Source organism: Hyla sarda, chromosome 6 (assembly GCF_029499605.1).
Source record: "Hyla sarda isolate aHylSar1 chromosome 6, aHylSar1.hap1, whole genome shotgun sequence".
NCBI lineage: Eukaryota > Metazoa > Chordata > Amphibia > Anura > Hylidae > Hyla > Hyla sarda.
The window spans coordinates 46,691,739-46,710,857 of NC_079194.1; the positions used below are offsets into that span (position 1 = coordinate 46,691,739).

Sequence of the window (19,119 nt, forward strand, 5' to 3'; positions counted from 1 at the left end):
AGAAGGTTTCTACACCAGCACAGACGGGGGTTCTTTACTGTAAGAGCAGTAAGACTGTGGAATTCTCTGTCTGAGGAGGTGGTCATGGGTCATGGTGAACTCTGTAAAAGAATTTAATAGGGGTCTGGATGCATTTTTGGAGAACAATAACATTACAGGTTATGGATTCAGGATCTATACCAACTCAGTAGGGACTCATTAGGGTTATAGGTTGAACTTGATGAACTATGTTACTATATTAGAAAGGATAATGTTTTGCCAAGATGTACAACATATAAAAAGTTTTTGCATCCGACAGTACCCATTTTTTTAAATCAACTGGCTCCAGAAAGTTAAACAGATTTGTAAATTACTTCTATCTAAAATCTTAACCCTTCCAGTAGTTATCAGCTGCTGTATGCTACAGAGGAAGTTGTATAGTTCTGTCCAGTCTGACCACAGTGCTCTCTGCTGACACCTCTGTCCATGTCAGGAACTGTCCAGAGTAGGAGAAAATCCCCATAGCAAACCTCTCCTGCTCTGGACAGTTCCTGACACAGGACAGAGATGTTAGGAGAGAGCACTGTGGTCAGAAAGAAAAGAACTACACAACTTCCTCTGGAGCATACAGCAGCTGATAAGTACTGGAAGGATTAAGATTTTTAATAGAAGTAATTTTCAAATCTGTTTAACTTCCAGTTACCAGTTAAATAGAAAAAAAAATTCCACCGGACTATCCCTTTAAGGTATTAAAACAAAAAAATAAATGAGCATGTTTCAGACCGACATTAAACTGGACAACCCCTATAAATATACATTATAGCACAGTACATACCTTCAAATGCAGGATTATCAAATGTATTAATATTCTCTCTTTAAATAAAAAAAATAAATAAAAAAAAGATTATTACTTTGCTTAGAATAAATATAACACAAATGGTTTTCGTTTTCAGTGGATTTATTCTGGAATTACTTAAAGGGGTATTCCGAGGTGAAAAATTATTCCGCCACTTGGATAAAATACTTCTTTATTGATTTCAATAAAAGGCCATACATGAAAGAAGGAAAAATCAATAAAGAAATCAATAAAGAAGTATTTTATGCACTGTGGACGAGTGAGCTGACTACTTTGTCCATGCTAAGTATTCAAAGATGAAATCACATCCCATATCCACATAAATGTCAGCTAATGAAGGGGGATCCCAACAGCTGGGACCCTCGCAATCTTCAGAACAGGGCCCAGAATGTTTCTGAATGTAGAGGCTAGTCACACATGCACTCCGTTGCTCCATTCATGGATTGGTGAAGGTAGCAGAACATTATCCTGTCTAGTTGCAGCATCATCTTTGTCCCAGCTGAATCACAGGCTGGAACAAAGTCCAGGAAGTGAGGGCAGAACTAGCAATCATCTGTGCTCACTCCTGTCCTGTCTAGAGAGGAGGGGTTACAGATCAGCCTGCAGTGATTGGATGAAGGGACCCAGCGCATCACAGCAGACTCAGGGAGGAAGTGACTGAATCGTGAGTGAGGGTGGGCTCAGTGCTTTCTTCGGACACTCCCCTTCCTGAGCAGTGGATATCAGAATGAGTGAGCAGCAAAACAGAGGGATTTGTGAGCCAAATACAGAAGCTAGACACATCTAAAAAAAAATTAAAGCATCTCAATGACCTAGTGAGTAACAGCTATAAACATTATTTTTCTCTGTGATGTAACAGGTACAGTTTAAGAATGTTTTGGTGACTTTTATTTTTATTGTCAAATTCGCAAAGTCCCAAAATCATGTACAGTACTGTAGTTGTTACTCTGTACAGATCACCCAACCTCTTCCTCATTGTTTCATGCAAAAGTACAGTGAGAGTTAAGGGTAGCATGCTAAACAAATTGTGGGGTATACACCGGCAAGCCGGGGGGAACAGGGGTCTATTCCTTTCAATGTGGCAAATATAGTCTAAAAGTGACTACACTTGCAACATTTGCGAGCGTATATTATTATTATGAGTTATCAACGACAGTATAGAAGAGGAATGGTTCAGTTGCCCATAGAAACCAATCAGATTGCTTCTTTCATTTTTCACAGGCCTTTTTAAAAGTGATCTGATTGGTTGCTTTGGGCAACTAGTCAGCTTTTTCTCTGCACAGATTTTGATAAATATCCCCCATTGTCTTTATGTGGCATGGTCGACCCACTTTTGATTCAGCCAGCCCTCTTATAATTGTCAGCCCCAATTCCTAATATCATTTTTTGTTATGTTTTCCTCATACTTGTCAGCCACAGTCACCCCCAAAAGAAGTCCCCCAATAGTTACCAGCCACAGCCCCCACCCATAAATACCAGCCATAGTTTACCCATAAATATTAGCCAGAGTTCCTCCAATAATTACCATCCATAGCTCCCCCCATGTTATCCTTGGTCCCCCAGGAGCTTCCAGACATGTGTATTGCCGATATGGAGATGTGAATTAATGTGTATACAGTGGTCCCTCAAGTTACAATATTAATCGGTTCCAGGAGACCATTTTATGTTAAAACTATTGTATGCTGAAACCATTGTCTGTTGAAACCATTGTTCGTTGAGACCATAACTCTATGGAAACCTGGTAATTGGTTCTGAAGCCCCAAAATGTCATCCAAAAATAGGAAGAAGTGAGGATTAAAGAAAAATAAGTAGATAACTAATATAGATAAAGCAAATCCTTACATATAAAAGTAAGAAAGATCTGCTGGGAGCTGTAACTCTTTTTATTATAAAAATGCAAAACAAATCAGATACAAAACATTAAACAAAAACAAGCTTAACCAGCTATAACAAACATAACATAAATAAAATTGCAAAAACAAATTCTGCCTAACCGGCCAGCCCAAATTTACTAAAATACACTTTTACTTTTTTCACATACCAAAAAACTAAATATCACACTCAAACACGCATTCCAAAAAGAACATAAAAATAGCCCAACTTGGCTTATAAAAATATATAAAACATAAAATAAGCACGACTTGGCTATAAAACAAAAGAAAAGGAACATAAAGGTAGCACAACTTGGCTGTAACTCAAAAATGACCCTTACCCAGGGGAAAAAAAAAAAAAAAAAAAAAAAATAAAATAAAAAATAAAAAATATTTCAGCACAACTTGCTAATAAATAACACTCTGCCTCACAGCCAGAGATCCACCGGTGAAAGAAGGGCAGGGAAAAGCAGCGCGGAGACGCGGCCGGAGAGAGGGCCCAAAGAGCCCAGCCCCACGCACCGCCCCCGCACGGCCGCAAGGCCCGCGAAGCACGCCCAGCACGGCAAGGAGCCGAGGACGGCCAGAGAGGATCTGCGCGCGGCCCAGAAACCGGCGAGAGCCGGACCCAAAAAGAGCAAGCCACAACCGAAGAAAAGGACAACACCGCCGAAAAGCGAGACCGCGAAGCCGGAAGCGAGGAGAACAGAGACACCGGAGGGGAGCAGCCCCCCCAAGGAGGAAAAAATAAAATATAAAATTTTATACACAAACATGTATACATGCATATACACAAGCATACACATACATACATATATACATATATATATATATACATACACACGTATATACACATAAATGCACACACATACATACACATAAACACATATGACACTACTTAACTACTGGCCCGACTGCACTATACACTATATAATATAAAACAATATAAATACAAAACCCAATATATACAAAACACAATAGAAAAATTACTGAAAATACACAAAAATATACTACAGAAAACAACGGAAAACACCTACACTAAAACTGTCCCCTCACCCACACCACCCCTCCTGTACATGGGTCAGAGTCCATACCGTCCATACAGTTCACAAAGTCCAGTCCTTAACTGACCCATGTCAGGACCCCAAAACACCACAAAACCACCACCCACAAATACACCCTCCCCACCTAACACTCCTCCCAACCAACTTATATACAAACTTATACATTCTGAACCACCACCCCCTTTAGGCCCAAGTTTGGTTGCCTGTAAGCCCTTCATACCATGTAAATTGAAAACAAAACAAAAAGCTAATGTGCACATGCATCAGCCCACCACCAGGGAGAAGGATGGCAGACCTGATACATAAATCATTTTATACTCTTTCCCTAACTCCCCCTACAATTCTCCCTAATTCTATCCCTACAATAAATCTGACCCTACCCTCACCCTATCTCTACCCCTATAACACTGCCCCTAACCAAAAATAAAAGGTACTCTACCCAAAAGGTTTAGTACCTAGGGCACATGAAATGAGAAACCTCTCCACAGGAGAGAAGCCCTACTGGTACCAAGACTGCCATACTCCAAAGACCTGATCTTCCCGAGGTCACCAGTGATGTTCCTACAGACCTCCACCTCGGAGAGGATTTTCTGTTGGGTCGACACTAAGCACCGTGCGTTCCACGTGTAGTACCTAACCACTAAACTGACTAAAAATAAAGTGCCCCGATCTCGGCCACCCAGGTTCCTGAATGCCCCATAAGCCCACTCCGGATAGGCAAGGCCGGCAAGTTGACTCCAGCCGATGGAAGCGCCCACCCTGTTGTAGACCCCTATGTTAAAGGGACAATGAAGCAGGAAGTGGTCCATGCTTTCCAGCGTGTCCCCGCACTCTTCTCGGGGACATCCCCGGTCATCAGAGTTCCTGTACTTCAGGTTGTCCTTCACACATAGCTTCCCCTGAAAGCAGCGCCAGGCCAAGTCCCAAAACTTCTGGGGGATCCTTTTCATGTTTAAAAGATACAACCCCTCCCTCAGATCCCGACCTGGGCAGTCCCTGAGCGCCAGAGGCTTCTGGAAGTGGGTCAACAGAACCCGTTTGTCAAGGAACTGCCTTGACTGGGTCCTGATCTCCCACACTCCCAGACCCCACCGACGTATCGCCTTCAGAGTCGGGGTAGCGTAAGCCGGAAGATATCCATGTGATGTACGGAGGTCCTTCACTTGCCCTCCTGTCTCCCATTCCTGGAAGAAAGGCCGAAACCACTCCTTGCAGGAGAGTACCCACGGAGGAGCCCTCTCTTTCCAGAGGTTTGCAATGTTGGCTTTCAAGAAGGTGTTCGTTAAGAACACCACGGGGTTTACCATAGATAAACCCCCTAGTCTCCTCGTGCGGTACGTAACCTCCCTCTTGACTAGGTTCAACCTGTTCCCCCATAACAGTTGGAAAAACAGGCTGTAGACCCTAGTGTAGTAAGCCTCTGGTAAGATACATACACTGCCCAGATAGATAAACAAGGGGAGCAGGTACGATTTGGTCAGGTGTACCCTTTCCCTGAGGGTCATAGACCAACCCTTCCACTGGTTCACCCTCTGAGTGGCATCCTGGAGCTTACCGTCCCAGTTTTTGGTGGGATAATCATCCTGGCCGAATGTGATGCCCAGAATTTTTGCTGAATCTTGGAGCCCTGGAAGGGTGTCCGGGAGATCAAACGTGGGATCTCCCCCTCCCAGCCAGAGACTTTCACACTTATCCCGGTTGATCTTGGACCCGGATGCCTCCGAGTAGCGGTCCACCTCTGACATCACCACATCGACCTCCTCCCGTGAGGAGACGAAAATAGTGACATCATCAGCGTACGCCACCACTCTCTGGGCGACATCCGGCTCCGCCAGAGTCATCCCGACTCCCGCCAACGGCCCACAATCTACCCTCCGGACGAAGGGATCGATTGCGAACACGTATAACAGCGGGCTCAAAGGACAACCCTGACGGACTCCGGACCCCACCTCAAAAGAGCGGCCAGACCAACCGTTCACCAGCGGGAAACTCTCTGCCCCTGCATATAAGGTGACAAGCCAATTCACAAAAGTACTCGGTAAGCCATATCTCAGGAGGACGGACCAGAGGTACTCGTGGTTCACCCGATCAAATGCTTTGGCCTGATCCAAGGACAGCATGTACCCCTTCCAGAGACCCGCACTACTCCGCTCCACTGCCTCCCTGACACTGAGGACCGCACTTAAGGTGCTTCGGCCCGGAACAGAGCAGTGCTGGGCCCCCGAAAGGAGCCGGGGTGCAAACTTCACCAACCGATTAAACAGTATCTTGGCCAGAAGCTTCCTGTCCGTATTGAGAAGAGCTATGGGCCTCCAATTCTCAATCCGGCTAGGATCTTTACCCTTTGACAGAAGAATCAGGGCTGACCTCCTCATTGACTTTGGTAGAGTGCCCGAGGAGAGACACTCATTGAATACCTCAGTCAAGAGGGGAGCTAAAGACTCCTTAAAGGTCCTGTACCACTCGGATGTTAAGCCATCCGGGCCTGGCGACTTCTTGGGGGCGAGCCCCTCGATCGCCAGTCTCACTTCCTCTTCCCTGATTTCTTCTGCCAAAACATCAAGAGAGGGGTCTACCCCTGGCTCAGGAATAGTTTCAGCCAGGAAAGCCGACATCCCGTCTCGATTTAGATCCTTCCTTCCCAAGAGGTGCGAGTAGAAGGATCTGACGACCTCCAGGATCCCTGATCTGGACCGATTCAGAGATCCCGTACTATCAATCAGTCCTGAGACCACTTTACTACTCACTGACATCTTACAGTTCTTGTAAGGGTCGGGCGAGCGGTACCTCCCGTAATCCCTCTCAAAAACCAAAGATGCGTGCCTATCGTACTGACACCCCATCAGCAAGGATTTCACTCTGGAGATATCCTCCCGGCTACCTCCAGTCGAGACAAGGAGCTCGAGTTTCCTCCTCAGACCCCGATACAGGCGGTACCTATTCAGGGACCTGAGGCTCGAGAGCTGGCGGAAGAACCCCGCAACCCGCTTCTTGAATATCTCCCACCACTCTGACTTACTACTACAAAAGTCCAGTAAAGGTACCTGACTCTGAAGAAAGTCCTCAAAGGACTGTCTTATTTCCGCTTCCTCCAGGAGGGACGAATTCAGCTTCCAATAACCTTTACCCATCCGGGGGGTCTCTGAAACATTCAAGGAAAACAAAATCATACAGTGATCGGAGAATTCCACCTCAACCACGGACACTGCGGAAGAGACGGCTTCCTCCTTTAAATAAAACCTGTCTATCCTAGACCTGCAGCTACCTCGATGATAGGTGAAACCCACGTGGCCTGAGGGGCTCCGGATGTGGGCGTCCTCTAGGCGAGCTTCCCTAACTATATTATTGAGGGCCACGCTATCGTAAGCCAGCGGACCATTGGAACCTCTCCTATCTTGGGACCTCGTGACATTATTGAAGTCCCCTCCAAAAATCACTTGCCGGCTAGTAAAAAGGAAGGGCTTAATCCTCATAAAGAGATCTTTGCGGCCCCACTTGGTTTGTGGGGCGTAGATGTTAATGAGCCGGAGCTCTTGCCCCTTCATGAGGACATCTAAGATCAGGCACCTCCCCATTTCTAACTCAATAACCCGTCGGCATTCAACCGGAGCGGTAAAAAGGACCGCCACCCCACTATACGGCTCAGCCGCAAGAGACCAGTGGGAGGGACCGCGCCTCCACTCTCTTCTGGCTTTTACCAGGGAGGCTAGATCTGACAACCTGGTCTCTTGCAGATACAAAATGTCGGCTTCAACACGGCCGAGAAAATCAAAGGCTGCGAATCTAGCCGTATCAGACTTTATGCTGGCACAGTTAATGGATGCCAGCGTCAATGGGGTGAGTGCCGCCATCATGGGTGATTAAGTTAGATGGCCTCACCTTTATTTCTTCTTCCCCTTCTTCTTCGTGCCCTCATCCCCAGAAGAAGAAGAAAGGGCAGGACCGCTTTTACCCCTTTTTTTGGACTCACTCTGGTCCATATGGTCCCCGTCTCCGTCCGACCCCGGTCTAGCCCTGCCCTCTGAGGAAGGTGCCTCAACAGGACAGGGCCCAGTTCCCCCCAGAGGCTCTCTCTCCCTAGGCACCTCGCCCTCACCTTCCCCCTCCAAGGAGGGGGAGGAGATGTTATCAAGGACGAGGTACCGGTTTGACAGGTCAACCAGAGGGGGGGCAGTCAGGCTTCCGCTTTGGACCCGGCCCACAGTACGAGGGAGAGAGGGCTTGGACCTCTTCTTTCTCCCTTTCCTTTTGCCCTTGTCTTTCTTTTTGGCCTTCTCTACACTCTCCTCATCCACACTTTCATAGTGGGAGGAATCGGAAGAGTCGGCCATATTGCCTTCCTCTTCGCCCAGTCTCCTGACCTCCTCATCCAGCACGTCCTCCTCCAGGGCTTCAGTCATTTCAGGGCCAGCTTCAGGAGCAGGGGCAGGAGCTACCCCCGTCACTTGGGCACTCTCCTGCTCCCTACTCCTCCTCCGATTTTCCTCCCGCCTTAGTTTGGCGGGGCCCTTCTTCCTCACTAGCCCTGGTGCGCCCCCATCCCTGCTCGTACCCTCTCCAGCCGAGGCAACTTCACAGCTCTCCCCAGCCGGAGCGGCCGCCGCACGGGCGAAGGCGCTAGGACAACGGCTGAAAGGGTGCCCGAGGACACCACACAGATGGCAGCGGATCTGCCTACAGGATGCGGCCAGATGACCCACCCCACCACACAAAGCACAGACCTGTACAGTACAAGCTGCGCTAAAATGGGTGGGGCTACCGCACCTGTGACAGACCTTAGGCTGCCCCTGGTAGAAGACCTGGATCCTGTCACGTCCAAGGAAGGCGGCTGACGGAATGTGGGCAACCGTACTCCCTGAACGCCTGAGTTTGACGGAAAACGTCCAGGCCCCGGACCAGATCCCGTGCTCATCAATGTTTTTCTTGGGCATGTCCGTCACATCCCCATACCGACCGAGCCAGGTCATGATGTCGTAACAAGAAAGTGACTCGTTACGGGTCAAAACGGTCACCTTCTTGACCGAGTTCTGACGGGAAACTGCCTTTACGGCAAAATCCCGCCAGCCGGGCTCGTTCTTCGCCACCTCGTAGTTTGACCAGAAGAGTTCGAGACCCTCTGGCCGAACGAAACTGACGTCAAACTCGGACGTACCGTAGGGGTGGATCAGGGCAAAGATGTCACTCGCCCTGAATTCCATCTGGAGGAGGAGCTCAACCACTTTAGCGCGAGATGGGCACGCATCCTCACCCCTCCAAATCAGACGGACCACATTCCTGCGGTTATTGTCCTGCCCGGTTGTCGGGAGGGACCAGACCACCTCCCCATTCTGCTCTCGGAAAGCCCCCAAACCGTGCCTCTCTATCCAGAAAGACAGGTCGACCTCACCCCTTCCCTCTACCTGGATCGACCTGTCTCCCCTACGCAGAGCCTCCAGGAGGCGCTGTTGCAAGTAACCCCCGGGGACGGACGGAGACGGGGACCCCCCTGGACCCCCGGCAGCGACATTAGCATAGCTCCTAGGAGCAGTCACTGCCGGGGGGGCAGCCGGGCCAGACCCAGACCCAGACCCAGAACCACCATTCACACCACCACTCACACCACCACTCACATCATCCTTTTTCCCATTCATACCACTACTCCCACCAACATTCACTCCACTGACACTCCTCTCATCCACAACACTACTACACTCAGCATTCTCACTCATACCCTGCCTAACTGATTCTGGGCTGGCTGGGATTTGTAGTACCGCTGGCTTAATTTCCGGCTTGGCTGCTGCTGCTGATGATGATGGCTCCTCCTTCTGAATGATCAATGGTGCCTCCTGAGTCTGGGGCTGCCCCACCGAGCGCACCCCAGCTCCTCCCACGGCGCCATTGCCGGACACTGATCCCGACACCGGGACACTCCCCCCCCTCACAGGGGAGTGCCCTGCAGTGCCCGCAGAACACACTGTACTCGGGGGACCGCCCCCCGAGCACACAGACACAACGCTCTCTGGCGCCCGGACACTCCCCCCCCTCACAGGGGAGTGCCCCGCGGCGCCAGTAGTGCCCACAGTACTCGGGGAATCGCCCCCCGAGCACACGGCAGCATAACTTGCCTCTGGCACTTGGACACGCCCCCTGCCACCCTGGGGCGGTCCTGCAGTGCCAGAGCTGCCCGGCATGAGCCCATCCTGCCCTTCCCTACCGACAGGATGGGTGGGCTTCACAACTATTGCGCCCTTAGCCGTTGCTGACGCCTTACTGTACTCCCCGTGCTGGCCCCGCTCCACCTCAGGAACGGGGTCTGGCAGTTTGGGGGAGCCCGCAGCCTGAACCAGCTTTGCAGCTGGCCCAGACTGCTGGAAGGGGACAAATACATATTGTACCGTCTCCTTTGTCTTCCTTTTCTTGGACCTCTGCTTTACCACCACATCTTCACACTCCTCGTCCCCAAAGGTGAAATTCTGGAGGTGGGCTGGGGACTCCTGCATCACAATTGCCCTCAGCAGACCCCCAGCCTCACCCTCCACGTCATCCTCCTCACTCTCGCTTGGCGGAAGTGCCACCTGTCCAGCCTCAATGTAGCTGTCCTGGGTCTGGGTGTCACCTGGAGTAGCTACAACTCCCACACTTTCCTCCATCTTCTCCTCTTCACCACCATCCTCACTATCTTCACCGCCACTACTCTCCCCATCATCCACCTCCACCTTACCTGGGGATTTCGTGGCGGCAAACCGATCGCTGTTGATCAGCTTCTCCTTGAAGAGACCGCTCCCCTCCAGTATCTCCGCTCTCCTCGCCTCCAGCTTCACAATCTCGCCCTTCAGCGATGTTATCCTCTTCTTCAGTTCTGGCTTGCTCTTTCTGGATCCTGTACTCATCAGACTCTGGGTCGCACGCAGATCCTCTCTGGCCATCCTCAGCTCCTTGCCGCGCTGCTCGTACTCCGCAAACCTTGCGGCCATGCGGGAGCAGTATGTGGAACTGGACTCGCCGGGCCCACTCTCCGACCACATCTCCACACTGCCTTTCCGTGCCCTTCTTCCACCAGTGGATCTCTGGCTGGCACCCGTAGCCTGGGTAGCAGAGCCTGCATTGCTGCAGACTCTGCCTGATCTTCTCCCGGCCGGAACAATGGCTGTCGAAGTTTTCACTCCACTTCCCGCCAGCCTGGAACGGGGAGTGGAGCCACGAGGCTCCATTGCAGGAGCTTCTTCCCCAGGAATCTGCCACAAACCTGGGGAAGGCTTGTTGGAAATCTCTGCTTGCTTCTGCTCTGCTGGAAGTCTCAGGAGACACACCCGCACACACCCTGCTGGGAGCTGTAATCACTGTCTATGTAGAGGACAGGAGCTTCTTCGGGGTACTGTACAGTACACACAGTGTCCTAAAAATGGAGCCGCCCTCACCTGGTGTCCAAAGGAGCAGCTAACCCTGGCACAGATAAAGAGTACAGAACATGTAATACCTCTCTGTACTGTAGGGGGCGCTACCAGACAGTCAGTCAGTGCATGCACTTCAGTAATACAGAAGTTTTACCAGTGAATGCCCATTCTGATTGGTCAGTTCTTCCAGCCATTGACATGTTGTACAGATCTGGACTGTCCGTAGTATTGTATGTTGAGTCTGGTTTCAAGTTACAATGGTCCAGAAAAGACCATTGTATGTAGAAAATATTGTAAGTTGAGGGATCACTGTATTCCTTGTATACATGTGGCCCGCAGCATAGCGATAAGCATAGCTTTGTGTATTGCAAAAAGAAGATACCTGTATGTACACTATGGGCATTTAGTACGTATGTAGTCTGTAAAGCAATGTTTTCTGAAAAGTATATCTCCAGCTGTTGCAAAACTACAACTCCCAGCATGCCTGGACAGCCTTTGGCTGTCCAGACATGCTGGGAGTTGTAGTTTTACAACAGCTAGAGGCTCGCTGTTTTGAAACCACTCATGTTTATCTTGATATATACTGTATAAGGGGTTAGAGTTAAAGAACATGTTATGGGCAGTGCTCCGACCATTCATTCTGGCCGTGAACGCTCTCTCCCTGCCGGTATCTGTGGCTCTGGGACTCGCGATGCGGGACGTGCCCGCATACAAGTTCTGGGCTTTGCTATGGGCGGGGCCTGGCCATGAGCGCACCCCTTCCTATACTAGTGGCGGCTCCGGGACTCGCTGTGCGGGACGCCTGCACACGAGTCTCGGGCATCTCTTTACCCCGACCTCTCTCTGTCTGCGCGCCGCCAGCATGTGCGTCCCCTTTCCTTAGGGCACGCACGCGCCGGCGCTGCTAGATTGAAAGGGCCAGTGCCGGGGAAGCGACCTGGGTCCCTCCTGCCACAGCAAGTCCATCCCGCTTTGCAGCGGGCTCTGATGAAAACCAGCGGCACCTTAGACTCCGCCCTCTGGTACGGTTCAGCCATTGTCCACACAGGTCAGAGGATCCACTACCCAGCCGCTTACAGAACAATGGTTTCCAAGGCAAAAAGAGTAAATTTTTATGCCAATAAATTGTGTGATAACAGGATAACTTATTTACAATTGATCACTAAGTGATCACTAAGACCCTAAATTTACCACCCACTAAATAATATTTATATTAAAAACTGTCACATACTCCCCCCCGACGTTTCACCACAACCAGTGGCTTTATCAAGGGCTATGGGGTCAATGGCCAAAAAGGCCATTGACCCCACAGATTTTGATAAAGCCACTGATTGTGGTGAAACGTCAGGGGGGGGGGGTAGTGTGTGACAGTTTTTAATATAAAGTGGTTGTCCCAGCAACATTGTTTGTGGACTGCAGCCACAGCAATGCATATGTATAATAGCATGTAGTATCATGCATTGATAATAATTTCTACTGGAGACGAATCCACTTTAAATGTTAACGTTTATGGCGAGAAATAAAAGTTATATTTTAGATATTATTTAGTGGGTGGTAAATTTAGGGTCTTAGTGATCACTTAGTGATCAATTGTAAATAAATTGAGGATAATAACCCTCCACCCATAGGTCCGTTTTTTTTGGAGATAACAGGATAACTCTCACATGTATACTCCTTGTCTGATATATTTGTACTTACATCTCTGATTTCAGGAGTCCTGGATTTTCTATAGATAAAGAGAAAAATAAGGTAAATGTTAAAGTAAAACTCTGGAGTAACATTAAAGGGATATTCACACTTTACATAGTGAAAACATAAGATATGTCATCACTTAATGGTGGTGTTGGTGATGGTGGGGGGGGGGGGTCTGATCTCTGGCTCAACCCCATGCTGGGAGTTATAGTTTTGCAACAGCTGGAGATATGGAAAACACTGGGCTACATATATCAGTTTAAACACACAAAAAGTACATTAAATGGTAGAGAAAACATGTTTAAAGCTCCTGGTTTACATAAATAATACTCACCTGTCCCTATTTCCAATCTGTAAAGTAAATCATACTTACCTGTTCCTATTCCCATGCTGTCAAGTACATGATACTCACCTGTCCCTATTTCCATGCTTTCAAGTAAACAATACTCACCTATCCTTGCTCACATGCTTTCAAGTAAATGATACTCACCTATCTTTGTCCCTATGTTGTCAAGTAAATGATACTCACCTGTCCCTATCCCCATGCTGTCAAATAAATGATACTCACCTGTCCCTATTCTCATGCTGTCAAGTAAATTATACTTAGCTATCCTTATTCCCATGCTGTCAAAAAAAATGATGTTCACCTATCCTTGTTTTCATACTGTCAAATAAAGGATACTCACCTATTCTTGTTTCCATTTTGTCAAGTACTCGCCTGTCCCTATTTTCATGCTGTCAAGTACATGATACTCACCTGTCAATATCCCCATGCTTTCAAGTAAATGATACTCACCTGTCTCTATTCCCATACTGTCAAGTAAATGATACTCACCTGTCTCTATTCCCATGCTGTCAAGTATATGATACTCACCTGTACCTATTCCCATGCTGTAAATGAAAGATGTTGGTAAGACCTCCTTTAGCAAAGTATTAATGCAGTACAGAAAAAGCACCCTAATGGTGGGGCAGGGATCTGAGGACTCCTTTGCACCTGTCACCTCATAGTCATTCACTGCAATCTTCATATGCAGATACAACTGAATTGAGTGGAATCCAGTTGGGATCCTCCTTCCTGTTATTTTAACAAATGGATCAGTGGAACCAAAGAGAACATGCTGGATCTCAAAGTCGGGTGAATGGATGAAGGCAAGTGGAGTATTTCAGGACAGGCAGTAAACAAGTAAACAAAGACAGATCTTTTAGGGCACATGGCCGGGCCGTCTAATCGGGCCCTAACAAATAGCTATACTGTTGTCTGCTGTGCTGTGTAAATAAGCTCTGGTGTGGGTTATATAGTCAGAATCATTTGTACTCATGATGCGTAATTAAATTTCTCATTGCATTGTGCTGTACATATAAATCCAGTGGAGGTACAATCGGGCGGATCCAGAGTCTAGTCTCGGGAGGGGCACTATTAGAGTATTTTGTGTTGGCGAACAGAAAGGTGCTGCTTAAGGAACTTACAATATTATTACATTTATGATACAGGGATATAGGTGCCGATTTTTTTTTAGCATGTTGTGATGCCCGCGGTGTAGCATGTTGCAGAAAATTATTTCCAGTATAATAATCAAATATACCAATTACCACAGAATGGGAAAGTGCTAAAGAAGTTTTTACCATTTTAAAGTACAGCTCCCAGTATGACCTAAGTAGTGGTGAGGGTATGCTGGGAGTTGTTGTTTCACCTATCATAACTGCAGAACTTACAAGTGACTACCGCTCTGATGGGACAGTCAAGACAATACACAATGATATCAGTGACTACAGGTGACGTCTTCTCGATAGTCTTTCCTTATCTAATTCAGATGTACATACCACCATGTCCAGCTAAAACTTCTCTGCAGAATATGACGCCCAGATGGCTCCTCACTATGTCAGCGGATTCTGATCCTCTTTATGAAAACAATAATTATTATAATACTGCCAAACACCGTAATCTTTGAATATAATTCTGTCACACACCCTCTGAATATAATTCTGGCACACTGTACCCTCTGAATATAATTCTGGCACACTGTACTCTCTGAATATACTACAACACACTGTACCCTCTGAATATACTACTACACACCATACCCTTTGAATATAATACTACTACACGCTGAACCCTCTGAATATAATACTACAACACACTGTATCCCTAAACATAATACTGCCACACACCGTACCCACTGAATATAATACTGCCACACACTGTACCCACTGAATATAATACTGCCACACACTGTACCCACTAAATATAATACTGCCACACACTGTACCCTCTGAATATAATACTGCCACACACTGTACCCCCTGAATATAATACTGCCACACTGTACCCTCTGAATATAATACTACCACACACTGTACCCTCTGAATATAATACTACCACACACTGTACCCTCTGAATATAATACTACCACACACTGTACGCTCTGTATATAAATCTGCAACACACTGTACCCTCTGAATATAATACTGCAGCACACTGTACCCCTGAATATAATACTGCAGCACACTGTACCCCTGAATATAATACTGCCTCACACTGTACCCTCTGAATATAATACTACCATACACTGCACCCTCTGAATAAAATACTATTACAGACTGCGCTCACTGACTATAATACTGACACACACTGTGCCCTCTGAATATAATACTATTACACACTGTACCCTCTGAATATAATACTACCACACACTGTACTCTCTGTATATAAATCTGCAACATACTGTACCCTCTGAATATAATACTGCAGCACACTGTACCCCTGAATATAATACTGCAGCACACTGTACCCCTGAATATAATACTGCCTCACACTGTACCCTCTGAATATAATACTACCATACACTGCACCCTCTGAATAAAATACTATTACAGACTGCGCTCACTGACTATAATACTGACACACACTGTGCCCTCTGAATATAATACTGCCACCCACTGCGGCCTATAAATATAATACCGTTACACACTGCGCCCTCAGAATACACTTCTACACACTGTGCCCTATGAATATAATAGTTACATATACATACTGTAGCCCATAAACCCCCCCTCCAACCTTCACACTGTACACTCTGAATATAAAACTACCTCACACTGCTGAATATAATACTACCACACATTGTGCCCTCTGAATTTACCCATTCCACACTGTACCCTCTGAATATAATACTACCATACACTGCACTCTCTGAATATAATACTACTATACACTGCACCCTCTGAATATAATACTACCACACACTGTGCTCACTGAATATAATACTGCCACACATAGCGCCCTGTAAATATATTACCGCTACACACTGCCCCCTCAGAATATATTACTACCACACTTTGTTCCTGAATATAATACGGTTACATACTGTAGCCTATAAACCCCCCCCCCCCACATTATTGTGCCTCATCATGTGTACATTATCACCCCCACCCCTCAAATTACTGTGCATCATAAGATATGGGGGGGAGGGGGGTGATGAAGCAGACCTAAGGCACAGTGATTGGGGTGATAATGTAGACATGATAAGGCACAATAATGTGGGCGTTAAAAGGCTGATATGATTCATGTGAGTCTTTTAACCCCCACATTATTGTGCCTTCTCATGTCTGGCCGCACCACTCCCCCTTCCCTTAAAAATCCCCCACCCCATAGAGGAGCTGGGGCTTGCAGCTCCCGCTCCAAATACTATTATACGGGTGGGGCAGCAATCTCGGGGGGGGGGGGGGGGTGGCAATTGCCCCGTTGCCCCCCCCCCCCCCTGGATCCGCCACTGTGTACAATACATGGAAGTAAATAAAGAGAAGTGATTAATGTATTAGCGGCTTCTGAGTACAAATTATTCTGATTCAATATATACCGCACCAGAGCTTGGTTACATACTTGAGGCCACTGCATGGCGTCATTGGAGAAACCCATGAAATGTATACAGCGGGAGCCTGTCATTGTGAATGAGCTTAAATGGAAAGATTTCACATTGTGTCAAAGTAGCTAGCGCTGATAGCAGTGTAGCTTAGTGTGCTATTAAAAATCACATTTTTGTGTGCCGGACCTTGCCACTCCCCACTTACACTGTGCGTTTTGGTCATTGCTCATCCATATAGTCTGGATATTTCTACTCAGATAACTTTTGTTCTCACTCTTATTCTAGGGATCTCTGAATATAGATATATTCCACTTAACCCCTTAAGGACGCAGGGTTTTTCCGTTTTTGCATTTTCATTTTTTCCTCATCACCTTCTAAAAATCATTACGCTTTCAATTTTTCACATAAAATTCCATATTATGACTTATTTTTTGTGCCATCAATTCTACTTTGCAGTGACATTAATCCTTTTACCAAAAAATCCACAGCGAAACGGAAAAAAAATTAATTGTGCAACCAACTTGAAGAAAGAAATGCATTTTGTAACTTTTGGGGGCTTTTGTTTATACCCAGTGCATTTTTCGGTAAAAATGACACCTTATCTTAATTCTGTAGGTCCATACGGTTAAAATGATACCCTACTTATATAGGTTGGATATTGTCCTACTTTGGAAAAAAAATCATAACTACATGCAGGAAAAGATATACGTGAAAAATTCTCATCTTCTAACCTCTATAACTTTTTTATTTTTCCACGTATGAGGACTCATTTTTTGCGACGTGTTCTGAAGTTTTTAGTGGTACAATTTTTGTATTGATCGGACTTTTTGATCCCTTTTTATTAATTTTTTCATGATATAAAAACTGACCAAAAATACGCTATTTTGGAATTTGGAATTTTTTTGCGCGTACGCCATTGACTGTGCGGTTTAATCAAAGATATATTTTGATAGTTCGGACATTTACGCACGTGGGGATATCACATATGTTTATTTTAATTTACACTGTTTTATTTTTTTGATGGGAAAATCGGGTGAATCGGCTTTATTAGGGAAGGGGTTAAATGACCTTTGTTAACTTTTTTTTTTCACTTTTTTTGCAGTGTTATAGCTCCCATAGGGACCTATAGCACTGCACACACTGATCTCTCATGCTGATCCCTGCAAAGCCATAGCTTGGCATGGATCAGCGAGATAGGGGCTCGATTGCTCAAGCCTGTAGCTCAGGCTTGGAGCAATCAAACGCCGATCGGACATGACGGAGGAAGGTAAGGGGGTATCCGCTCGCGTCCTAGCTGATCGGGACATCGCGATTTTATCCCGATAATCGCGATAATCCCGATCAGCCCGACTGAACTGCCGGGAAGCGTTTACTTTAATTTTTAGATGATTGGTGCCGCACGCTATTAGCCCGGGGTCTCGGCTATCGTTAGCAGCCGGGACCGACCCGGTGTGATGTGGGGTCACGGCGTGACCCCGTTTTAAACACCGGGACCGGGCGAGGGGCCTTCGTCCTGAAGGAGTTAAATGGGTTTTTTTTTTTTTTTTTTTTAACAACTGGTGCCAGAAAGTTAAACTGATTTGTAAATGACTTCTATTAAAAAATCTTAATCCTTCCAGTACTTATCAGCTGCTGTATGCTTCACAGGAAGTTGTGAAGTTTCTTTCAGTCTGACCACAGTGCTCTCTGCTGACACCTCTGTCCATGTAAGGAAGTATCCAGAGTAGTAGCAAATCCCCATAGCAAACCTCTCCTGCTCTGGACAGTTCCTGACATGGACAGAGGGGACAGCAGAGAGCCATGTGGTCAGACACAAAAGAACAACTCAACTTCCTCTAGACCATACAGCAGCGGATAAGTACTGGAATCATTACGATTTTTAAATAGAGGTAATTTGCTAAACTGTTAAACTTTCTGGCACCAGTTGATTAAAAAACAATTTTTTTCCACCGGAGTACCCCTTTAACAAATGACTAATAATGCCCATTGTGTGAAATATAAAAAAAAAAATTAAACCTCTACTTACCTCCAGGTCTCCGGTCTCCAGTTTTCCTGAAGCTGCAGTGTGTTAGTAGTGTAGAGGGGACACCTTTATTCAAACCGCCCACCGTAATTAAAGAAGTACGCTGGCGCTCAGCCTATTATGGGCTGAGGGAGAACATTGCGGCGGCCGGCGATAGGCTGAGCGCCATGTGACGCTTCGTTCACACGGAAGTATGAAGAAGATGGACCGGAGGACCGATCAGCTGTAGTGGCGCTCCGCGGGAACCCAGGAAGGTGAGAGATGGTTTATTTTCATTTTTTTTGCAGCCCGGGCAGGACGGAGCAGGAATACTCTGCACCAGAGTACTCCTTTAAAAGTGACAGGTGCCACGCCCCCTTTTCTAGCAGTGCCTCTCTAGGCCATGCTCCCGTTGGTCG

General features: G+C 46.8%; 1 protein-coding gene across 5 annotated transcripts in view; it reads right to left on the minus strand.

Annotated features, from left to right (window-relative positions):
* The window catches only part of LOC130275536 (P-selectin-like), a 73,742-nt gene that overhangs the window by 13,509 nt on the left and 41,114 nt on the right, over positions 1–19,119 (minus strand). For all 5 annotated transcript variants that reach the window (XM_056523593.1, XM_056523594.1, XM_056523595.1 and 2 more), the window contains 2 exons: positions 12,842–12,869; positions 815–852 (listed from right to left, as the gene is read on the minus strand). In XM_056523593.1, the coding sequence (XP_056379568.1) occupies positions 815–852; positions 12,842–12,869 (66 nt within the window). The remainder of the gene's footprint in view (positions 1–814; positions 853–12,841; positions 12,870–19,119) is intronic.